Source organism: Eleutherodactylus coqui, chromosome 8 (assembly GCF_035609145.1).
Source record: "Eleutherodactylus coqui strain aEleCoq1 chromosome 8, aEleCoq1.hap1, whole genome shotgun sequence".
NCBI lineage: Eukaryota > Metazoa > Chordata > Amphibia > Anura > Eleutherodactylidae > Eleutherodactylus > Eleutherodactylus coqui.
In genome coordinates this window covers 73,428,509-73,454,718 of record NC_089844.1, presented here as the reverse complement: position 1 = coordinate 73,454,718, position 26,210 = coordinate 73,428,509, and the positions used below count along the sequence as shown (strand labels likewise).

General features: G+C 42.9%; 1 protein-coding gene across 1 annotated transcript in view; it reads right to left on the bottom strand.

Annotated features, from left to right (window-relative positions):
- LOC136577882 (dynein axonemal heavy chain 11-like) overlaps positions 1–26,210 on the bottom strand; it is a 386,682-nt gene that overhangs the window by 188,899 nt on the left and 171,573 nt on the right. Inside the window, exons 39-45 of the mRNA XM_066577801.1 lie at positions 24,555–24,759; positions 20,847–21,012; positions 18,210–18,312; positions 14,783–15,022; positions 12,982–13,143; positions 4,286–4,479; positions 1,417–1,579 (exon numbers count right to left, since the gene is read on the bottom strand). Of these exons, the coding sequence (XP_066433898.1) occupies positions 1,417–1,579; positions 4,286–4,479; positions 12,982–13,143; positions 14,783–15,022; positions 18,210–18,312; positions 20,847–21,012; positions 24,555–24,759 (1,233 nt within the window). The remainder of the gene's footprint in view (positions 1–1,416; positions 1,580–4,285; positions 4,480–12,981; positions 13,144–14,782; positions 15,023–18,209; positions 18,313–20,846; positions 21,013–24,554; positions 24,760–26,210) is intronic.

Genomic DNA, 26,210 nt, shown 5'->3' with positions numbered 1-26,210 from the left:
AAAATCTAATGCGACACTCAGGACTTTTTATTCACAAGACATTGCACAAATAGATCATAAGTCTTAACATTTGCATTCAGAGACTCCATTGCAGATTTAGTCATACTTCATGGGAAAAATATCAATTCATGAAGCATTATTTTTCCAATCAAAATTATGGATACCTCTTTGGAACCCCATTGTACTGTAAATTATAAATGGAAACTATGATACAGGTGTGAACACGGTCCAGCAGCAACACTTTCTCCATCTTTCATCCAACTATCAGGGATAAGCAGGTTGATAATGAATATCTAGACAGAGACAGTGTTCATGTTTTTTACCCTCAAAGAACATTGTAAATACACCAGAAACGTGACTCTAGTAATTTGTAGTATATTTAAGAATTAATCAGGCCATTTTCTGCAATAGCTAATGGGAAGATGGAGCAATACCTCTGCAGCACCACCTATTGGAAGGCAACATTCCCGCAAGTCCATGTCAGACATTTAAAATGAGCCTTGTAACAATGACTGGAAATTGTGAGTCAAATCGAGAATAACCATTCACAGGCAGCTGTTTTGGGATGATTGCCCCTCATCAGTGTGCAGCAGGTTTCTAGCTTGGCTAGTGAGAGGTTTATAGACGTGGGTTAGGAATGGTATGGTTTCTCCTTAGGGAGAGCACCTAGAAGCAGTGAGGAGACTTATAAGGCAGGAAGGGTATTGTTATTTTGGCCTTGGCTCACAATTCCGAGTCATTGTTACAAGACTTGTTTAAAAAGTCTGACACTGACTTGCAGGAATGCTGCCTTCCAATAGGTGATGCTACAGAGGTATCCTTCCATCTTTCTATTTGCATATTTCCCAGAGGACAATGGGTGTCCTTATAAGTCTCCTCACACCTTTTGTGTGCTCCCCCTAAGGATAAATGATACCCCTCCTAAACCACATCTATAGGCCTCTCACTAGCAGAGCCAGAAACCTGCTGCACACTTATAAGGGCCAATCACGCTGAAAGAGCTGTCTGTGCATTGTTATTCTGGCTTTGGCTCACAATTCCCAGTCATCAATACAAGGCTTGTTTAAAAAGTCTGACATTAACTTGCAGGAATACTGTCTTCCAATAGGTGGTACTGTAGAGGTATTGTTCCATCTTTCTATTTGCATATTACCCAGAGGAGCATGAATGGCCTTATAAATCTCCTCACTTCACCTTCTACGTGCTCTCCCTAAGGAGAAATGATACATTTCCTGGCCCTGAAAAGGCTACTAAGAGCTCCAATATTTTCATTTTACAAAATAACTTTAAAATGTAACGTAAATCTTACACATTTTTGGACCAAGAGACGATAAGTATACACAAAACCAATCATTTTTCTCTTGTTACTAACTTGTGGCTTTATTGTGATAACTAAAAAGTTTCATAAAATGTTACCCAGAGATCACTGATGCTATAGCCTTTACGGAGGGTTATTTGGAAAACTTCAAGGGAACTCAGGAACGCTGCCAATCGACACAGGCTTTGCTTGCCACTACCTCCAACTCCAATCAGTAGTGCATTTCCATATGGAAACTCCAAAATGCGACTTATGCGGCAGCTAAAATCGGGATCAAAAGGAACAATCAGCCACATTTCTCAAAGCAATGTACATATTCTTGTTTTTTTTCCCACAGTTGCATCTAACTACAGGAAGTCTGTGTTTAGCCGCAGCCTGAGACCACCCTCCGGACTAGCACTGAGATGTCAGTCCAGGAGCTTGGATTTAAACAATTCCCATTGATTCGCTCAGCAGGGCTTTATCTTGACGAGATCACTTAACCACCATAGCAAGTTCATTTTTTTATATTTTAGTAAATAAACATCGAGCAGGAATTGTAACCCAAATGATCATAATTCAGAAAAATCAATGGTAGGGGTTACACTGTAAAATAAATAGCAGAATGAATCCAGGGCGCTTACTATCGATTATCTGTGCTTCAGCTGTAAAACTCTATGATGCATGTAGTTATTGGGTGCACAGGGAATAGTTTGCTTATTGGAGATAGAAGTGATAACATATTAGTATAAAAATATAGTGATTTTTAAATAATTTTAGCTAATTAATCTGCAATATAGCACGATGGACTGATAGTGTTTAACCGACACAATATATTTTATACCGCGCCAGAGGGGTATGCTGAAGAGGCAGAACTAGAATTTCCAATTACAAATTTTACTAGGCGGCACCCAAAAAAGTTTGAGCAGCTGCTTAGTAACCAGTGATGACAGTAACGCTAGATCATGCTTTATAGGTAGAGATGAGCGAGCACGCTCGGATAAGGCAGTTACTCGAGCGAGCATCGCTCTTCTCGAGTAACCGCATTCTTGTCCGAGCAGGCTCGGGGGAAGGGGGGAGCGAGGGGCGGGGGTGAGCAGGGGGCGGCGGAGGTTGCCGGGGGATAGAGTGAAAGAGATCTCTCTCTCCCCCCCCACATTGAGCCTGCTCGGACAAGAACGCAGTTACTCGAGTAGAGCGATGCTCGCTCGAGTAACTGCCTTATCCAAACGTGCTCGCTCATCTCTATTTATAGGTAATTGTAGTCACCTTCTATTAAGCCGGATTCACAAATATATTTGTGCAGCGTATTATGCGCCAAAATGCATGTGAGCATGCATGAGGAGCAGAGGTAAAAGCAATGGGGAGATTTACCAATGCAATTATGACATTTTTCCAAAATGATATTTGAACCAAACATGATATTCATGAAGGTCTTGTGTCAGTGTTGGCAATACAAGTGACCAGAGATAAGTAAACGTTTGAAAAGTTCAGTTTGGCCGGTCGACGACTTTCGTAAAAAGGTTTAGTTGGGTCTGTATTAGTTTGAATCGAATCTTTACCAATAATAATGATCCCAGCCAAATGGTGGTGGTGGTTCTCTTATTCAGCGGTTAGCGCTGTTGCCTTGCAGTACTGGGGTCCAGCACTGCAAGGCACCAGTGCCAACCACTGATTCACTATGCTTCCTCTTTTTGATGAAAAATTGTATGCACTATATAATAAAGGCAATTATTATGAAGAAGAAGCTCACACAAGCACTAGGAAAACATACAGGCTCCTTGAGGCTATTGTCCTTGGTAAGATTTGAACCAAGTGCCCCATGGCTGCAAGACAACAGTGCTAACCACTGAGCCACCTTACTGTTTCCCCTCCTACTCCTCTTCCATAAACTGCCTGAAGTTTAGGTTGACTGTGAACCGTAAGGTTCTTCCAGAAATATGGTTCAACTGTTTCAGTTCTCCTAATACTACAAGTGTCAATTTTCATTTGTTTTAATAGAGGACATGGACAGCTCACAATGAGTTCTGTCTCTGGTTTCTCCAACTCACAGGTTATTTTGATCTACTGCAAGACCTGAGCTCAGCATAGTATTGTGAAAAGATAAAATAGTACAATCCTCTTTGGCAAATCTAATAATCAGCATTAAAGGGGTTTGTTCAGGACGTCACAAATTTTAAAAAGTTTTTCAAAAAACAGCACCACATCTTTCTATGAGCTGTGTCTGGTATTGCAGTTCAGCTCCACTCATTAAATGAGGATGAGATACAATATCAGACACAGCCTGTGGACAGATATGGCACTACTTCTGGAAAAACCGCACTAGAACCTTTCTAGTCTTGGACAAAGCCCTCTAAGCTAGCCATAGACATACAGTGATTGTCGTCTAAAAGACTGTGCAAGCAACATTTAGAATTGGTGATTATCCCAATACAATGAGCAGTCAGCTAAGCAGAAGGTTCCTGGATTCATGGAGACAACATCTAACATTTCTGCTGTGTACCCTTTAATTAGTGCAATCTTACAATGTGGCCCTAGTACCAAAAATAGTCCTACACCCCTGGTCAACAGGCAGCTTGGAATAGGTGACAGATTGAGGATTCCCTGTACGATCCATTCTGAAATGTATAGCATTATTAACCCTTTCCAATCCACTGTCTGACCTCTGAAGACATTATGATTTAAGGCTACACAGCTCCGATGTTGGAAGACATCCGTCAGGGTTCTCTTACTGTATATTGCCAGCCTCTCTGCTGTCAGAGCCTATCCAACATGTCACCTCATGCAGTACTGGCTTTAGCCAGCATATAGCGCTGTTGTATAATGGCAGAAAAAGAGTAAGCCCCCTAGGAAAGCCAGGATACAAATTGGATTGGAAAGGTTTAAGCTATAAATGTATCAGTAATGGCATCCCAACAATCCCAATCTACAAATCTATGTTCAATGTACAAAGTTCGAAATAATTTTCCATTTCTGAAAAAAACTCACATGTGTTCAATAGCGTCTTCAAAAAGAACCAGGTTCATTGCAGCATGAAGTTCATTATAGTGCTCCAGAGCATCTGACAGAATTCTTGTCAGCTTTCCCCAGTTGGATATTGGGAAATAACGTGGTTCTCCAACACCGTGAGCAAAGTGACAATAAACTAAAGGCTTATTGATAAATATGTGCTCATCCACACCCTGCAGGGCAAACAATATGAAGAAGTGAGTCGGACTGATTACATGATGAAGATACTTGTGTGTACATTGATGTACTGACCAATGTGCCAGATAACACAGAGCTCTTTTGAGATATATGTATGAGGGATTCACATCAAAAAACAAAAAAATCTAAAAATTGGTATAGCTAAATCTGTAAAAGTTAAATTTATTAAAATATTACATTATTAATCCCACGTTGTTCACACAACTGTATATATGCAGCTGTTTCAGCCATGTCAAAGAATCGCAACCATTTGAAGCATTGGTTTCCAATATATTAATTCATATGAGTGATTTTTAGGCACATAGAAAAATTGCGCCGGGAATAATGGGACATCGGCAACTGAAAACGGCAACCGATTATATACGGCTCATTAAATAATAGGTCTTGCCATATATTTTGATGAGATACACTGGAAGCTCCTATAAACTTCTATTTGAGCTAAAAAAAAGAAGGGAGGGAGTTTAGCTGCATCCAACACTGGGAAAAGATGACAGCTTTCTCTATTTAAGCATTATTAGTCATTCCAAGGATTAATACGGACCAAGGGATTTTTGCACAGGATTTTTTTGCCAATACGCCACAGTGGCCTGTGTGCATGGGCAAGAACACGCTAATTAAGATCGGTACTTGATTGCAACTGTTCTTCTTTCACACGATTTTTAGCTGCAATTGGCTGGGCGTAAAAACACATATGGCCCTGTGAAGGAGGCCTAAGTCTGTCAGAAAACAAACCTGACAGAATTGAGCTTTCTTGGTCATTCTGTAGCCAAGAAAAAATAGAGTAAAAAGTGATGCAATGAGAGGAGGCGGAACGGGGGCGGGGCTAAGTTCTGGGAATTAGTGCAGGGGGGCGGAGAGGAGGCACGAGCTCAGAGCACTGCTCCCGGCTCTTCCAGCCTTCTCCCCCTGCAGAGAGAGATGTCGTATATTGGCTGGGAGTGAAAACCCAGCCAATATACGGTCGTCTGAATGCACCCTTAGGGCGAGCACCCACTGGCGATTGCGTTTTCCCCGCGTTTCCCGCGATTTTTCCGCGCGTTTTTCGCGGCGTTTTCGCGGCTTTTCCGTTAATTTCCATTGAGAAAAATAAGGACACATATGCAACTGACAGTTCCTATGTTAAAAACGCAAACGCAACGCAAAAAAAAACGCCAGTGGACAGGAACACATGTTATCTCTATGCCTGTGCAGGAAAAACGCAAAACGCAAAACGCAGGTAAAAAAACGCCAGTGGGTGCTCGCCCTTAAACTGTTTAGATGTTGCAGTTAAACTGACTGGGGCTCCTTCTGCTCCTCGTGATCTCATTTGTTTACCAAAGCAGCCTAAGGTCTTGTGACGGCTCCTAGGTCTGCCATGAATTTCAACCTATTAAGCTCTATCTGTGCCAGAGCTTAGCAGGCTGACATTACAATTATGATGTACTGCAGTACAAAAGTATTGCAGTTTATTGTACAAGCAATCAAAAGATTGCAGATTCAAGTCCCCTAGTTGGATAAAAAAAAAGTTAAAACAAGTTTACATTTTTTAAAGCATTTAACCCCTTCCCGCTGCAGGGCGTACGTTTACGTCCTGGGAGCGTGGTACTTCCCGCAACAGGACGTAAACTTACGTCCTGGAGATAGCGCGGGATCACATATGATCCCGCGCTATCCCGCAGCGGGAGTCGGCTGTCAGTCACAGCCGGCGTCCCGCTGTAACAGCGGGGGGGCATCAGAGATGCGCCCCCCTCTGTTAACCCCTTCCCTGCCGCGATCTAAGTAGATCGCGGCAGGGAAAGAGTTCACAGAGGGACCGCACTCCCTCTGTGTCTCCGGCCGGCTCTCACTATGTCATTGCGAGAGCCCGGCCTGTCACCATGGCAACAGGACGCCAGACACTGGCGTCCTGTATTGCCTATGCCTATGATCGCTGTATAAGCGATAAGGCATGGCAGAGCAGTAGCTCTGCCATGCCTTATTACAGCGATCATCAGGGCAGTGGTTAAAGTCCTTCAGAGGGACACAAACAGTGTAAAAAAAACAAAGATTTAAAAAAAATGAATTAAAAAAATGTAAAAAAAAGATTAAAAAAACCATTTTTTTATGCTTTTTCTCAGATTAGCATAAAAAAAGGTAAAAAATAAATAAAACCCCACATATTTGGTATTGTCGCGTCCGTAACGACGTGTACAATAAGTTGCACATGCTTTTGACTGTGCATGGAAAAAAACGCTAAAAAAAACGCTGAAGAACTGAGGCAAAATGCTAATTTTTTGCATTTTGCCTCACTAAAAACGCAATAAAAGTGATCAAAAAAGCCGTATGTACCCCAAAATGGTACCAGTAAAAACTACAGCTCGTCTCACAAAAAATAAGCCCTCACAGAGCTCCGCACATCGAAAAATAAAAAAGTTACAGGACTTTGAATGCAGCAATTTAGAATACAAAAAAAAGATTTCCCAAAAAAAGGGTTTTTATTACAGAAAAGTGGGAAAACCTAAAAAAAATGTAAGAATTTTGGTATCGTTGTAACCGTACCGGTCCGCAGAAAAAATGGAATGTCTCATTTATGCTGCATGATTTAGGCCGCCTGCACACGAGCGGGTCGGATCCGGCAGCGAGAATTCTCGCCGCGGGACCCGACCCGAGAGCCTGCAGGGACGAGCACGTACTCACCCGCGCCTGGCGGCCCCGGCTCTTTCATGTGCCGGCTGCTGCGCAGCCGGCGCATGCGCAGACCGGAGCCGGCGGCCGGGTGAGTGCGTGCCCCGCAGAAAAATAGGACATGCCGCGGTTTGTTTGCCGCGCGAGATTTCGCGTGGCCAAACCGCGGCCGTCTGCATAGGAGTGCGTATTGTAATGCACTCCTATGCAAACTTTCAGCGGCGGAAATTCCCGCGGTAAATCCCGCAGCGGGATTTCCGCCCGTGTGCAGGCGGCCTAACGCTGTAAAAAAAAATTTAAAAATCTATGGCAGAATTGATGCGTTTTCTCTCCCTGCTATCATAAAAAAAATAAAAAGAGTTTTACGATATAGCCTATATACCCAAAAGTGGCACCGATAAAAACTACAGTTTGCCACGCAAAAAACAAGCCCTCATACGGCCGTGTCGACGGAAAAATAAAAAAGTTATGACTTTTGATAAACGGAGAAGAAAATCCGCCAAAAATTGTTGCGTCCTTAAGCCCAAAACAGGCCATGTCATGAAGTTAAAGAGGTTGTCACATCTCAGCAAGTTACCCCGATCCATAAATTGGGGATAACTTGGTTATTGGTGGGGGTCTGACCATTGGGACCCTTACTGACCTGAAGTTTTGACATCAGAGGCTGCACATGCTCGCCACGTTTCAGTGGAAAGGAGATAGATGAAGACTTGAACTTGACTTGACTTGAACTATCTCCAGTGGTCATATTGAAGTTAATGGAGTGGAGGTGGGCAAAAGTCACCACTGCTGTCAAAGCTTCATGATGCATTGGGGTGAAATCTGGGGATCAGCGTGGGACTCAGCAGTTGGACTCCCACCAATCAGCAAGTTATTGCCTATCATGTGGATATAAACGCGATCTATTAAAATATCGCATTATTGTACCACATGATGTATGCCAGAATTTGCACTTGTTTGGTCAACCCATCTCAAAAAAAAAATTAATGTTAAAGCAATGAAAAAAATCATATGCATCCCAAAATAGTACCCAATTTAAACTACAACTCACCCTGCCAAAAAACCCTCATACAGCTGCACTGATGAAAAAACAAAAGTTATGGGTCTCAGAATATGGCGGTAAAACCTTTTTTCTTAACAAACAGTTTTTTTTAATACATAAATTTTGTATTGCCATAATCATATTGACCTATAGGATACAACTAGAGATGAGCGAGTATACTCGCTAAAGGCAATTGCTCGAGCGAGCATTGCCTTTAGCGAGTACCTGCCCGCTCGAGATGAAATGTTCGTGTGCCGGCAGCGGGCAGGGAGCTGCGGGGGAAAGCGGAACAGAGGGGAGATCTCTTTCTCCCCCTCTCCCCCCCCCCCCCCCCCCCCGCTCCCACCTGCTGACAGACGCTGCTCACCGTTCCCCCATTGCCGGCACCCGAACCTTTCATCTCGAGCGGGCAGGTACTTGATAAAGGCAATGCTCGCTCGAGCAATTGCCTTTACCGAGTATACTCGCTCATCTCTAGATACAACTAGTAATTATTAGGAAATTATACTACCAGTGTTTCTGGTGGTGCAATGCATCACTTACTCATATGATATAGTGAAAGGGATTGAAGTGGTAAGCACATGGCTGCTGTTTTAGGGCCTGTGATGATGTCACCATCATTGCACCTGTAGGGTGTTTGATAGGTAATAGATAGCTCTACTACATGCACGTTACACACACACAGCTCTGCTACATGCACATCACAGACACACGCATCTCTGCTAAATGCACATCACACACAGCTCTGCTACATACACGGCGCACACACACAGCTCTTCTGTCAGGGTCTGTTAGGAATGGAAGACTGGAAGTCCCTATAACCAACCCTCTCCCCTGTCCCTACCTACTTGCCCCCTGGGCTAAACCCCAGGGCGACAACTGTGCGGCGGTCCCTACTCTGCACTGATGGGGACCCCAGGAAAAGGACAGGAAAGACCAACTAACCAGAGAGACAAAATGTACCTATAACAGAGGACAGGGAGCGCCAAGTAACAAACAAAGAACAAACAAGGAACAGACTAAATCCAAGTCAGAGCAAAACCGGGTCAGCAGACTGGAGAGAAACCTGAGCGGGTGTTAGCTGGAGAACACTGGTAGGGACTGACAGTGTCTGTGGAGCTAAATACCAAATGCCCCGCCTAGGTTCGGGCGGGACTTGGTGACACGCTGGCCGGTGATGCATATAGACTGGCTCTTCTCCGGCCGCGCCCGCTAACAGGGGAACTCCGAGCCCGGCCGCAAAGGCCCCCGCCCAGCAGCGATGCGGACCCACGTCTGACACCAGCTCGGACACTAACCCAACCAGGCGACCCCCGGGCGACACTACAATGGCCCCCGACGGTCCCGGGCATGCCGCCATGCCCGTGCCGCACGCCCCCTCTGGCAACCGCAAGTCTCCTCCTAACATCTTCTACATACACGTCACACACACAGCTCTGGTACATGCACATCACACACAGCTCTGCTACATGCACATCACACACAGCTCTGCTAAATGCACATCACACACACAAGTCTGCTACATGCATGTCAAACACACACACAGCTCTGCTACATGCACGTCTCTCACACACACATCTCTGCTACATGCACATCACAGACACACAGGTCTGCTACATGTACATTACATACAGCTCTGCTACATACAATCTTCATCCCATACAACAGGGATCACAACCAGCACAGCAGAGTCATGCACACACTGATTATGTGACCCTGGACTCCTCCAGTCCGCCCTGTAATTTGCACAGGGATGAAGGACCTGTGATGACATCCCTGTCATGTGATCAGGGGCAGAGCATGTAACTCACTCACACAGAGCCTAGGTAACTGATCACATGCCAGTGACATCATCACAGGTTCTGTAAGTATAGGACTGCTGTCAGGCTCAGCATGCTTTATGTTGTAGGACCTTTGATGACATCACTGTCATGTGATCAGGGGCAGAGCATGTAACTCACTCACAGATGGACAGGTGGTCATTAGTATTTTGACTAGTAATTATTAGGAAATTATATAGTACCAGTGTTTCTGGTGGCACATCACACAGCACAGCTACATGTACATCACATACAGCTCTGCTACATACATTTTTCAAACAACAGGGATGAAAAGCAGCACAGCAGAGTCCTGCACACACTGATCACCCACTGGTAATGTGACCACAGACTGCTCCCACTCAGGTGACTGATCCTATGACGGTGACAGCATGACAGGTCCTGTAAGCACACAGCTGGTGTAAGTGTTCCTTAGTATTCCATCTGCTACAAACCCCTGCGGCACCAGTTGCTGTACTAACGAACTTAGCCAGACAACAGCTGTATGCTTACAGGACCTGTGATGATGTCACTGTCATGTGATCGGGTTGGAGCATGTAACGCACTCACTTGGGATGAAGGGCCTTTGATTAGTCACCATCATGTGATCAGTGGTGGAGAATGTAACTCGCTCACTCTTGCTCTGCCCTTGATCATCTGGAGTGAGTTACATGCTCCGCCCCTAATCACATGACAGTGACGTCATCACAGGTCCTTCATCCGGAGGTCATCCTGAGTGAGTAAGTTATGCATCCCCTACAAACCCTTGTGGCCTCAGTTAGTATAGAATAGGACCTGTGATAATGTCACTGTCATGTGATCAGAGGCGGAACATGTAACTCACACCAGATGAAGCACATATATGCTCCACTCCTGATCATCTGGAGTGAATGAGTTACATGCTCTGCCCCTGATCATATGACAATGACATCATCAAAGGTCCTTCATCCAGAGGCCATCCTGAGTGAGTTATGCATCCCCTACAAACCCCCTGCGGCCTCAGTTGCTATGGAATAGGACCTGTGATAACGTCATCTTAATGTGAAAAGGGGAGGAGCATGCAACTCACTGACTCGGGATGAAGGACCTTTGATGCTGTCATGTTCATGTGATCAGGGGCGAAGCATGTAACTCACTCACGGACAGACAAGTGGTCATTAGTATTTTGATTAACGTTTCATTTTTACTGCACCATGAACACTTTCCAAACATTCATCAAAATATATGGTGCATTAAATGCTACCAATAAAAATTACACTTCATCCCACAGAAAAACAAGCCCTCAATTAAAATAGTAGAAAATTATGGTTCTAGGAAGGCAAAAATGAAAATGACCCCCTCCCAAAAAACCCCTCTGGTATTGAAAGTGTTGAAGAGAAACAATCTCTGACCCCATAGGTACTGATAATTGATGGGGCAGTTTTATGAAACTGTCTAAAGGAAAAACTGTCTTAATTGCCCATAGCAACCAATCACAGTGCAGCTTTTATTTTACCAGAGCAGAATACAAAATGAAAGCTAGGTGGTGATTAGTTAGAAGGGACAACTAAAGGTCCATTAAAGGTCCATTTAGACAGTATGAATGTCAGGCAAACGATGCCCGACACTCGTCCCCGCATACACTCGCTCCTGTGCTATTGCACGGGAGCTAGTATCGCTGGCTTGCTTACAGAGCGGCCAGAAGGGAGGCAGGGAGGCTGCTAGAGATTTCTCTCCTCACACTTCTCCGCCCCTCTCCATTCACTTAACATAGCAGCCGTTCAATACTGAACAGCTGCTATTTACACTGAACGATGATCATTCAGCTGATCATCCATCGTTTATGCTGCATGATAAGCTGAACACTGATTGTTCAGGGTAAATAGTAGCCATTCAGTACTGAACGGCCACTGTATTAAGTGAATGGAGAGGGACGGGGTAGTGCGAGGAGAGAAATCTCCTTCAGCCACCCCGCTGTGAGCCAGCGATACTAGCTTTCGTGCAGCAGCACAGGAGTGAGTATGTGCAGGGACGTGTGTTGGGCATAGTTTGGCCGACATTCTTCCCATCTAAATGGACCTTTACACACGAGTACGCTCGCTCAAAATTTATCAGAAACTGACAGCTTTGGGCAATCATTTTGCATTAGGTACTAATGATGTTAATTAGCTGCTCATGTCAATCAGCTGCCAGGAGATGTACTGACAGAACAGCAGGTGGTCTGTTCTTTAAATCCATTGTTCTGCCTCTGGGCTTCTGGCTAATAACTATGTTATCAGCACTGCTCAGAGACCTCAGCATGCGGTCCCTCTTATCAGGGATGATGGCTTTTATGCTGAACTGAACTTAGTGATGGACAAAGAATGCATGGTAAGTGCACGATGGGTGCACATTTACACACAAAGATGATCGCTCAAAAGCCGTAGTTTGGATGACTTTTGGGCGATAATTCTTGTGTGTAAATCAGCCTTAAGACAGTTTTTCTTTTAGACAGTTTCATTAATCTCCCCCAAAATTAACAGAAACATATAGTTGGACTAACATTCATGGCCAACAGGAATAATTTAAAGTATTAAATGGATACTATCAATGGCTAACTGTGGAGCAGTTTTCACCTAGTTAACCATAAAACTACATGATTGCTAATTTTGAAGAACTAAAAATGACAACAACAAAAACTTATCAACGTCCAACTAAAAATGACTAATAATGCAGATTACAACTTTAGGGCTCAGTCACACGGGCGCAACGGTGTGCCCGTGTGACTGACAGTTAGAAGACGGCCGTACCTGAAGACGGACGTCTCTCTGCAGCGCTGAAGAGAGAACACATGACCGGCAATGAAGCCTGTCACATGTTCTTCCTCCTGGCACTGCAGAGAGACGTCCGTATTCAGGTACGGCCATCTGCTGGCTGCAGTCACACGGGCGCCGATGCGCCCGTGTGACTGGGCCCTTAGATACAAACATTGTCATGCGGTCATTAAGGCGGCAAACCTCAAAAAATCTTTTGGCTGTATCGATGAGCAGTGTTTTAAAATATTCTATATCCTTCTCTTCCATGAGTTTATCGGAGTACACTCGGCATGATTCATGTAGCCACAAGTGGACTAAATCACTGGAGAAACGGATGCACTCAGGTGATGCAAAAAACATTCCCTGTGTAATAGAGTAAAATGCACAATTACATTAAATGATTTTATTTATAAACTTGCACTTCAGCGCACATTTATACCGTAGAATAAGAGTTGAGCTAAGTGGTGAGTCGTCATATAAATCAACAGAATTCATAATGTGTCTAGATATTATAGAGTATGTCATCATTAGATACTACTGTACAAGGCTATGTTCACCTAACATATTTTAATGTGTATTTTCATGCTAATTCCACGTCAAAATATGCTTAAAATGCACGTCTCATTGATTTGAAATGTGAAACCTTGTCCCTGTCTTGACGACATGTTTTTTCCCAACGGGTATTTAAAAAAAGCATCGCGGTGGAAAAAAGAAGTGACGTGTCCTTTATGATTTTCTTTTCCGTATTAGTTTTTGCTATAGAAATCAACAGGACCTCAAAATATGCGCCAAAATACATGATGAATTAAAAAAATTGCGAGTAAATACCAAGAGTATTTTGTATGGTTTATTTAGGACGCCTTCACACTGGCAATCGCGATATCGCCGCGAGAAAATCGTTGCAAAATTGCAAATTTGTTCATGAGATGTTTTGAGCATCAGAGATGCTTTTTCTTGTAAACACACCGCTGCCACTTGCGAAAGTCATCCTTTCCTTTGAATTGGCTCAATACTACATTACGTTTCTCCTGCAACAGCTCCTACAACTGAAATGTGTCTACAGCTTTCCCTAACAACTGACAATCAGAGTAATTTGATGGGTTGTTTATCAGCTCCCCCCCCCTAGTCTACTCCCTGTTGTGGATGTGCATTCACTACCTGTCTACTGAGCCATTACAACAGGCTGCTTTACAGTGCTGGGGTACAGTGTAGGAGATCAGGAGGCCAAAGAGCAGAGAAAGCTACTATTACAGAGGGCTATGACATTCACTGTATGTAAATGTACTATTACATTCACTGCATGTAAATTTTCTGCTTTTATCAGCAGTGAGGGAGAACAAGACCATAAACTACTGTAGCTTTGTAGTATTGAATGGGCATGCCTATGCTACACAGCGTCTGAATGGGCATGCCTCTGTTACACAGCCTCTGAATGGGCATGCCTATGCTACACAGCCTCTGAAAGAGGCGAGGGGAGGGGGAGCCAAGCTTGTGCATGTTCATGAGAGAGACCAGCTGGTCAGTGCTGGAAATGCCCCAAGCCAGAAACCTGAATGACGGAGAGAACTCTAGCAAGCCAAGTATGAGGTTTTTTAAATGCATGAGAAGGGAAACTCAATGCAAAAAAATAAATAGGTGCATATTTTTTTTCGTCAGGGACTCAAGATATGTGTGTATTGATTTTTATGCATAAAGGTTTTTCATAGCCTTTAACTTCTTGAAATTCTTTATGTTCCTGCCCTACTTCACATTAAGAGAACAACTTAGTGCTAGGCAGGAAGCCTATTCTTACATAATGAAACCTTCTCATCGTATACAACATACACATTGACATTCGGCAGAGACAATTTTACTTTTGTAAGTTTGGTAATAAATGGTTTGTTGAGAGTCTGCTACATACTGTATGGTGACCATCTAAAGACAAGAGTTAGGTTTCTTAACCACTATTAGACTTGGCCTCTTAAGTACCACTAAAAGGTTATAAGAAATAAATCAGTGTTACCTGAAAGATTTGGGTTAAATCCCTCAGATTAAATATGTAATGGAATCTTATTGCAGTTGGGAGAAAATTCTGGGTCATCTTCTGATAGAGACAAATAGAAGCTTGTATGAGTGTAGACAAGGTCTTGACCACGCTGTAACTGAAGCCTCCATGTTGGAAATGAGCACTGATTATCCTGCTGTAGATGGTGGTTAACGCTTCAGTACCCGGAAAGTGCACAGCAAATACAGAGAAGTGTCTCTGAAAGGTTAAACACAATATATTATGTCATGGCATTATATGGCGAGTTACTGTGGGACATTTCGTCTTTGGATTATTGTTATTTTGAGCTGCATGTCATGATCAAAGAACGTTTACTATTAGAGATGAGCGAACCTACTCGGCCACGTCCCTTTTTCGCCCGAGCGCCGCGATTTTCGAGTACTTCCATACTCGGGCGAAAAGATTCGGGGGGCGCCGTGGGTGAGTGGGGGGTTGCAGCGGGGAGTGGGGGGGAGAGGGAGAGAGGTCTTCCCCCTGATCCCCGCTGCTACCCCCCGCTCCGCCACGCCTCCCCCGCCCCCCAGCGCCCCCCAATCTTTTTCACCCGAGTACGGAAGTACTCGAAAATCGCGGTGCTCGATCGAGTAATTACTGGAAACGAGTACGTTCGCTCATCTCTATTTACTATATTATGTTTGTTTTAGGCTAAGGTAGCATGGTGACATTTGTTTGCTAATAAGTTGCAGTAAAATTGCAGTATCAACATGACTTATACGCAGCTCCAACAGTTCTAAGAGTAGGAAAAAGTTGCTGGTTACTTACAATGATCACATGAATTCTGACCATTTTCTGACCAATTTTTGCGATTGTCACACATTTGTTTCTTATATGATACATTTAGTTTGCACATTTGTCACAGTAATGTTGTAATTTTAATGCAACTTCTTTTTTTTACATTTTTTCTAGAACATGGAGGATAGTCACCGCTTAACCCCTTGAGTGGCAGGCCCGGAAATTTTCCGGGACGAGCTCCACTGCTCATAGTGACATAGCCCGGAAGATTTCCGGGCTATGTATCACTATGGGAGCTGCAGAGCACAAGGCCACCAGCTGTGACAGTGTGCTCTGCCTGCACAGACCCACAGAGAACAAAGCAAGGGCTTTGAAAAACCAGCAGAAGATATTGCCGGCATATCGGCAACCTCCTGCTTTGTTTACAGGTTGCCATAGAGACCATCGGCTTGTCAGAAGCAAGCCGATGGTCTCTGTGGCAGGGAGAGCTTGGTGCTTGGCTATCAGAGGACAGCTAGGTACCAGCTCTTAAAGCAGAGATCAGAGAAAACCTCCGATCTCTGCTGTGTTAACCCTTTACATGCTGCAGTCTATGTGACTGCAGCATGTAAAGGGCTGTCACTGCAGCATGTAAAGGGCTGTCACCATCAGACCCCCGGAATGTGATCAGGGGGTCCTGATGGGTCCCTGTGGAAGTCCCCTAAAGGGACAAAAAAAAAAAAAAGTTAAAAAATTATTAAAAAAAAAATTATAAAAACACTTGTCTCCCTTTACTTTGTAAAAAATCAAAAATACAATCACACATGTGGTATCCATGCGTCGTAATGACCCAGAGAAGGAAGTTAATACATTATTTAACCCCTTAATGACATGGCCCCTTTTTTTCTTTTTTCCCCATTTCTTTTTTTCCTCCCTCCTGTTTAAAAAATCACAACTTGTCCCGCAAAAAACAAGCCCTTATATGGCCATGTCAATGGAAAAATGAAAAAGTTATGGCTCTTGAGACGCAACTGCAAAATTAGTTGAAATTCAATGATTAGACCATTTTAAAAAACCTGCCCTGGTGGGCACGGCAGGGTGGTAGGAAACCCGCCACTCAAGGGGTTAATGACGGATTATATTCTAACAGGTCGGTACTATAATATGAAGGGTTCTAGTGATAATACAGGGATAATCAGAGACCTATTGCATGATGAGGTGGTACCTATAGATACAACCCGCCAAAGTATATGGTAAGCATGTCTGTCACTATATTAAGGGAGGAAAAGTTTTACTCCCTGGTATATTTCTGTCCCTGATGAACTCTGTGTAATATCAGCAAGGAGAAATCCATTGGCATATGGGATATTATTGTTAATTTATTACATATTGGCTTTGAAAGGGCTGTGTAGATATATATTAGTAGTCAGCCACCATGGAGCGGAGACGTCCTTTTCAGAGCGAGTGATCCGCAGTTAGGCAAGTGTGAGAGAAGGGATATAGTAAGGGTAGAATGTAAATATTTTTTTTTCTATTTATTCCTTTTTTCCCTATTTCAAGAACTAGTAGAGTCAATGAAGTAGCGACATGATTCTACTAATCATGAGTTTCTAGTATCTTACGACCTGCGTGCAGATTGAGTCAGCCAGTTATCTGTTAATATATCTATAGAGCCAATATACCATGCTATTTGTATATATTTATGTTTGTTTGTGGGTGACTGTTAAATATATTTAATAAAGTATATGTTTTCAATATAGGGGACTTTTTGCAGCGATGACCAAGCCATAGTCATAGACTCATATTTTATGGTTCAAAAAATATTTTATTCACTGCCACATTAATATCGAAGCATACAGAATGGAAATACAATTATAATAAAGAAGTAGCAATACAATACCCGTTCTGTTTTGCTATTCAGCTAACCACATTTTAGGCAGCAGTTATAATATAGCTCCCCAGTACAACTTCCTCCGAAGGAACCAACCGCCTGGGGAAAGTAAAGAGAAAAGGAAAAACGACAGAAACAATAGACAGAGACAGGAAGGAAAAAGAAGGAAGGGGAAAACATAGGGTGGGGTGGGGAAAGGGAAGGGGATAGGGATAATCTGTCCACATTGACCATGGTTCCAGCTTGTTCTCTCAGTCCTATCATTGTCTAGTACATTTGGCAAGGGGTATCTCAGGCCAATCAGGGAATAAGGGCACCATTATCCTAGACTCATATTTTAGGATTGATTTATAAATGGCAATGTGGCCATTGCAACATTTGCTAGAATACAATTTTTAATGGTTTTATAACCATTTCCTACTGAAATTTGCATATGGAAATTGCTCACTTTTTACTGCTGTTGGTGCAACTAATATCTTTAGTAGAAATGGCAAATACATAGCATGGCACTGACCTATTTTCTGTGCAGCATGTGTATTAAATGGCTTGGGTCATGTATTTGATGCCCAAGGTTGTAAACCAATCTCATTTTTCCTTTTTATACTATATCTGGTGCAGAACACAACGGATGGAATAAAACACAATTTATTACATAAACATATGATGACTTTTTTTCCACAGTCACCATGGTTACTATAGATCACAAATGTGACAGGTGAAGTCATGCATCAAATGCAGCATCTTATTCACTGAAAACAAGTGACATACTGAATAGTAAATTACCTGAAGCCGAGGATTAATGGAGAAACTTCCAGCCGTGGGATTCATGCATGTTATGTATTGGCAATTGTGAATTTCTTTAGCCACCAATTTCTGCCTGTCATACCTATAGTAATCACATAAACATAAATACCAACTCACGCCATGTCAGGTTCAATAGCTATGTCCTATTTACTGCTCTATTGTTATGTAAAATCCGCAGCTCATGATACCAATAAGTGTGGGATTTTGCATACACCAGGGTTTTTACAGTGAATATGATTACCAGAGATGGAACTTGATGCTCCTGAGTGCTGTTGAGTGAATTCAAACAATAGACCCTATTTCGGAATGAACTTTTCTAAAAAATTTCGGTTCGGCAAGAACATAAACTTCAGGTGGTTTGTCTCGCTAAAAGAAGAAAATGAAAAAGGATAAAAATGAAAAGAAGAAAAAATATTATTTTTTTCCCCCTTTTCCTTTTTTCCCTTTTCCTTCTCCTTCTTGCTCTGTTCCTTCTCATTCTTTTTCACCTTTCCTTTGTCCTTCCTTCAAATTCATTAACTTTGCCTTGCAAACAGTTGAAAAGTACTTATATACACTCTTAGTAAACCTGAGAGTATTATACCAGGCTTTTTGGCTCTTAGACAGTTATACATCAGTTTTTGGGGTATTGGCAAAGTTCTAGTTTGGTTCAACCTAATTCGGACTGAACCAAACGTTTTGCCAAAATTAGGCAAACCCACTGAACTTTTAAAAAGTTCACTTAACACTACTCCTGAGCCCCAATACAAAATATGTTATGAATATTATCCATCATATGCCGTACTAGTCTAGTCTGCTCAGGTGGGTAGAGGGACTTTTGGGACCTTCTTTGGCTCCACGGCCAAGGTGTGAACACAATACTGGAGATCACTTACATATATTGTGGTAGTCTCTTATTATTATGATGACTCTTTACATAAACAATGCAACATATTCTGTAGAGCTTCGCTATCGGGGAACAAAACAGTATATATAAATTTCAATTATGACAAAAACATCCTAAGGCTGCATTCCCACGAACGAATATCGGCTCGGTGCAGGTAAGCTCCCCTGCCCGCTCCCTGCGAGAAAAAATTGCAGCTGTAAATCAGTGGCGATTTGCGAATTTCAGTGGCGATTTTGACACTGCAAAAAAAAATTACCTATCTGAATGAAAGCATTGGAATCCAATGTTTTAGGCTGCATTCACACGAACGTATATCGGCTCTGTTTTTACGCCGAGCCGATATACGTCCTCCTCATCTGCAGGGGGGGGAGGATGGAAGAGCCAGGAGCAGGAACTGAGCTCCCGCCCCCTCTCTGCCTCCTCTCTGCCCCTCTGCACTACTTGCAATGGGGAGAGGCGGGACGGGGGCAGGGCTAATTCTCATGACTTAGCCCCGCCCCCATCCAGCTTCCTTTCATTGCAAATAGTGCAGAGGGGTGGGGAGGAGGCAGAGAGGGGGTGGGAGCTCAGTTCCTGCTCCTGGATCTTACATCCCCCCCCCCCCCCCCGCACATGAGGACGACGTATATCGGCTCGGCGTTAAAACCGAGCCGATATACGTTCGTGGGAATGCAGCCCACAGGAGCGAGAAACAAGGAGACAGAGAAGGACCCAATCATGGTAGTTTACTATCTAAGATAAATAGGCATTGTAAGATATAAGCTGAAAGTGCTTATTTTGTATAATTGATTGGTCACATGTAAATATCGAGAGGCCTATATGTAATGTTCAATGAGCCCATCATTCAGCCATGGTCTGTGCAAGCATAGCTCACTAAGGGGAGGTGTATGGAATAGGGAAGGGCAAGAGGATTAGGTGGAAAAGTACTTGGATTTCGCAGTAGGGTAGTTTTAGGAAAGGTGTGGAAATGAAACATTGCCATAGCAGAAGCATAATAGCATAAAGGTAGCCCATTTAGCCTCTATGGGGCCCTTGGTGAGACAAGGCCCAGCCCTGACTAGTCCCATTCCTTCTGTTATTAGAAGATGAAAACTTTGGCCAAAAAGGTTGTAGAAAGCATATGGACGGGCAAGAACTACCAGGCCCTTCTGAACTGGCACCATAAAGGTAGGCCCATTTTGATACTTGTTACATTCCACCCTTTATGTACTCCAATGTGCAGTGGCATCAGGTGTGATAATACCAAAAAAATGTGTTTGAATGAAGTTAGAAGAATGAATGGAAGTTTTAGACACCAACAATAAAACTTGGACACAGATGCCGATGGGAAAATGCATATGCAGCAAAATGATATTTGTAAAGCCCAAACTTTTGTTCCACAGGAAAAGCATACCAATTAGATATCTTACAATCTATGTCATGATTATAATTATCAGTGTTCTGGTTCATGAATATAGTGCAAAATGAACTTGAATGAAGCTGATAATTAATCATAGAGAGAATGAGCAGAGAGAATGTACAGTAGCTCCATAAAATAAGTCCGTCTGTGTAAAGCCAGGTACAACCCCTATGGGCATTATAACGGCTGCCATTAATGGTAGTAATTTGTGAAGTTCTGCTATCTGTTACACCAAGCTAGCTAAGAAATAACTGAATATAATAGTACAATACATCACACAGGAGGATAACTAGGAGAATAGTTATTGTGTATCAGTATATTAAATACTCACCAGTGACCATAATCTAGATGTTGTCTAATTAGTGTGTGAGGTTGTACTGTACTATAAGCATCAACTTCTGGCATGTTAAGATCATCTATAAAATAAATTAATTTTTTAGTGCCTGGTGGGGAATAGTTTCGTCCTGCCCTCTTTTCCAAAGGTTTTTCTAAGATGCCTAGTAAAAAAAAGGGAAAAAAAACACTATATTTTTGTAATTTGTAGTGTAGTTCTATAGATTCAGTAGATAACACAAAAAAAGTCATATGATGTAAAAAACAAAGATTATGTTTTGGCAGGCGGTTAACGTTAAGCAATGTTATGTGGCTGCAAGTGCCAGGACTATCATCCTTTAGGCCAGGCTCACACGAACATATTGTCATAGAGCATTCCGAGTGCGGGTCTTATGCGAGTAATACGCTGTACGAATTTCCATAGGTTGCCATGTTGCCGCTCACACAAATTGCGCACAACAATCACAGCATCTTCTATCTTGGCATGTACAGTGCCATCTTAATGCATGGGCCTGACGGGCACTTGCCTGGGGGCCTCACAAGCATAGGGGCATTATACAAATCTATGTATGTTAACATTTCAATGCACATTGTATCATATATGATAATGTTGTGTGGCGGGATATGAACTTCTGTTTCGCTTTCACATTACCCATAATTCCTTTTGTAAATTATGCGTAAATTCTATAATAAAAAGAGAGATTTTAGATGTGTGGATCATCTTGTATATTGTCTCGTTACCGTCTAGTGTAAATTAGCCTGACACTATGAACAAGTCTACGGTGCAAGAGGAAAATGGACCCTAGAGACTCAGACTTCCGGTTCTCCAGTGTAGGTCGCCGGTTACTAACTTGCTATTTCTCCCGAGTTTTCTCAACGTCGTCCTGTGCCTGCCACATCCCCATATAATATATATTTCCAGGTGAATAACGCTATAATCATGTTGACTATTTGCTGCTGAACAGCATGTTTTTAATGTTTCAACACCAATATTGTTGGAAGTGCCAATAAAATAAATATGTTTAATTTGATCATAAATTTACATTTTTATTCCTGTGAGTAGTTGTCGTAGGGGTCCCAGTACACTGCTTTGCCTGGGGGCTCACAATGCTGTTAAGATGGCATTAGGCATGTATTACACATGCATACATGCCAAGATAGTGCATGGCCATTGGTGGCACGCAGCAAGTACGCAATGTAATTGCATACTTGCTACATACCTCACGGGGGCAGCACGCCACGAATTACGGATATATGACCCCAGCCTTCTAAAGAATTCCTAGAGGGTACAAGTGACTTGTAATTAAAACATATTGTAAGGCTTGTCCAGTCATAAAGTGTAATTATTGTATCATGAAAAGTTATGCATAATGTTTACATACTTTGGGTTTTAATTTCTCACTACTTTTAAGATCTCTGCTAGTTGTCATTGAATAAAAGCAACCAAGAAACTAGTACATCACAGGCACAGATCTACTGGTTACCACAGAAGAGGGATTACCATAATCATCTTAAAGGGGTTGTCCCGCGGCAGCAAGTGGGTCTATACACTTCTGTATGGCCATATTAATGCACTTTGTAATGTACATTGTGCATTAATTATGAGCCATACAGAAGTTATAAAAAGTTTTATACTTACCTGCTCCGTTGCTGGCGTCCTCGTTCCCATGGAGCCGACTAATTTTCGCCCTCCGATGGCCAAATTAGCCGCGCTTGCGCAGTCCAGGTCTTCTCCTGTTCTCTATGGGGCTCCGTGTAGCTCCGCCCCGTCACGTGCCGATTCCAGCCAATCAGGAGGCTGGAATCGGCAATGGACCGCACAGAAGAGCTGCGGTCCACGGAGGTAGAGGATCCCGGTGGCCATCTTCACCGGTAAGTATAGAAGTCACCGGAGCGCCGGGATTCAGGTAAGCGCTGTGCTGTTCTTTTTTTCAGTCCCTGCATCGGGGTTGTCTCGCGCCGAACGGGGGGGGGGTTTGAAAAAAAAACAACCCGTTTCGGCGCGGGACAACCCCTTTAAGTTTAGGCATGAGATAAATGCATAAGCATCTCTCTTTCAATAGTTTGTTAATATGTATTAGTAAGTAAAATGTATCAGCCTTACAGATGATACAATTGTAGCTCACCCTCAGCTGTAAGAAGTATTAGGGCCTGTTCACACCTTGCTATGGCCTCCATCCAGGGGTCCCATCGGGGTTTCCATTTAAAATCCCAAAAATGGCACTCCTGGATGGGACGTGAACCCATCTCAGCTATTAATCTAAACTGCTGAAATGCAGACCAACAGGGCTCCATTTTGTCAAATTTCCATTTGTTTCTAGTGTTTTATGTGGAATAGAATAGCACACACATACAGATACATAACATCATCATTTAGAAGTGTACAGCAGTACTGAGCAGTGTACATGTGAGTAAACAGCAACAGAAAACTCTCCATTAGCTCCTGCACTATGTCTGTGTAAGTGTCTCTCCCTCTCGCTCCTCACCCTGTTCTCTATACAGTTCCATGAGCACTATGGCTCACACCGTCCTCTACTGACTCTTCTAATGCCCTAAGGTCGTCTGTTACTCATTTAAAAGAAGGCTGTAGGAGGAAGAGAGACCTCTAGTGGCCAGCACTTTAGAGTTATTTTTCATCACAAAAACATAATTTTAGACAAATAACGTAACGAGCAGTTTTGCTGGTTATCACACTGGCTATCATATAGGCACATGTTTGAAAAGTTAGTGACCATTTAAGCAAAGCCGTGTATATGGACCATATGTGGCACACCAAGCAATGTTTCTACAGAAGAATCCCTGCATAACATGGCTTGTGATTGAACATATTTTATGGACTGTATGAATCTGTGAGAAACACCCTCTGTGACTGTATTAAAGGGGCTGGCCGGTTGTCGGAAGATTTGTTAAATATCAATGCAAATGTGCAAAAATAACAAAGCAGCTGTACTTACCCATCCTCTCCCCAGTAATCCAGCTCTGCAGTCCTGTGGTCCTCTCAGTGTTTGTTTATGAACATATACCACCTGACAGCTGCAGCCAATCAGAGTCCACAATGGTCAAATGCCATTCCCCTGTTATTGTGGCTCCCAGCATCTGAGTGGTGATGCCAAAAGTGCACATGACTGCTGAGGCATCTAATTGGCTGCAGAGGTCAGATAGTATCCATTCCTAAACAAACACTGGGAGGACAATTGTGTTTCAGTGCTTGATCGCCAGGGGCAGAGGAGAGGTATGTTTTGCTGCTTTTGTTATTTTAATGCATGTGCAGCTGTACCTAAAAAGTTGTCCAACCAGACAACCCCTTTAAATTTACAAGCACATGGAGGTATATTCAATATAGCCCCATAGCAGGTTATGGGTGTCATAATACAAATCCAAAATATAACAGTGTGAATAAGCCCTTCATAGGATCAGACTGTATGTGCCTTGTGTGGTGCAGAGTGCTAAGGCAGCAGAAATGCAGTCCTAAGCTCTCGCTCCTGACCTGAAGGTTGCAGGTTCAATCCCTGCATGGTTCAGGTAGCTGGCTCAAGGTCAACTCAGCCTTCCATCCTTCCGAGGTCGGTAAAATGAGTGCCCAGCTTGGTGGGGGGTAATAAATAATTTACTTGAAAGTGCTGCAGAATAAATTACTTGAACTAGATTCATTTTTATTTTTTTACTGTATAGTTACAAAAAATCAGGGATTGAAAATGAGACTTACATTGGAACATGGCAGATGTGGTGTAGTAGTTGAAAGGGACTTTGGACATAATGTACTCTTCTGGTAATTTGGACACTTTTTCAGATACCAAGACAGTTTTACCAACACCAGCGTTGCCAACTAACATTATCGGTTTCCCCTTCTCCAGCAATAAATCCAAAAAATACCTTAAACGTACAGTTTCAGCAGTGTGTACCAGGACAGTCTGCGTTTCCATAAAGATAGAAACAGTCAATCAATCATGATTATTGATGTATTTTAACACCGAACATGGTTATGTAAACTATTTCTAAAAATGTATACAAGAAGGAAAGGGTCTGAATTAGAGATGAGCGAGCATACTCACTAAGGGCAATTACTTGAGCGAGCATTGTTCTTAGCAAGTACCTGCCCGCTCGGAAGAAAAGATTTGGGTGCCGATGCTGGTGAGTTGCGGGAGTGAGCAGGGGGGAGCGGGGGAGAGACGGAGAGAGAGATCTCCCTTCCATTCCTCCCCGCCGCTCCCCGCCGGCAGCTGAATCTTTTTTTCCGAGCGGGCAGGTATTCGCTAAGGACAATGCTCGCTCAAGTAATTGCCATTAGCGAGTATGCTCGCTCATCTCTAGTCTGAATACATCTCTACATCAACTCAGATGAGTCGGTAATGGCTGCTGAGTGGTCTGATTTTATAATGCATCCCAAAATAAAACAAAGTGAAACAAAAAAATTGCAAATAATGAATACAGAAAAAGCACATCAATACATGTAAAAGTCCGAAGGAGCTGCTGAAGGCTGTAAAACACTTTCTATGTAGAGGACAGGAGCTTCTCCAGGGTCTGTGGTGAACACATAGTGCACTGGAAAGATAACATGGAACCCTCCTCATGTGGCGCCTAAAGGTGCCACTCATCTTCGCACAGGTAGAGAGCAATGTAGGACATGTAATACCGTGCTGCACTGCGGAGAGGTCCTACTAGACAGCCAATCAGTGCATGCACTTTAGTAAATACAGGTGTTTTACCAATGACATCCCCATGCCGATTTTCTGGACTTTCCAATGAATCCCATGTAACACAGATCCAGACTGTCTGTGACATTGTATGATGAATCTGGTCACAAAAGCCAGAAAAGCCCATTGTATCCTGAAAATATTGTAACTCTAGGCCATTCTAACTTGAAGAACCAACATAATGTAATATATATCTCAACGACTGTAACCAAACACCTACGTTCTGCGCTTTATAGCAAAAGGATGCCAAGTATGAAATGAATGCGGTGAACTCAACCACGTCAAAGGCCGAAACCTGGAACTTAAGGGGTTATTATGCCATAAACATTCCTCCCAGACTATTCAATATTGCTGAGAAGACCACAAATTGTAGTTCAAATGTGTCTTCACTTTAAGTGCGCTGGCTCATTTACTTTAACAATGTGAACATGTTCTCATTATCACATTCAACTTGATTACAACAGAGCCTAATACTTAAAAGCACTCTTGAAATGGAAGAAGGCATGAACGCATGATCAATTCCTAATAAACTGAGCAACGAGCTAATATGTGTTGAGTGATTTAGACAAGGAATATCAGATAAAAGATTGTACAGTAGATAGACACAATGTAGTAGATAAGAATAGGAAAGGACAGAAGGGTGCGCTCAGTCAAACACTTAATTGCAT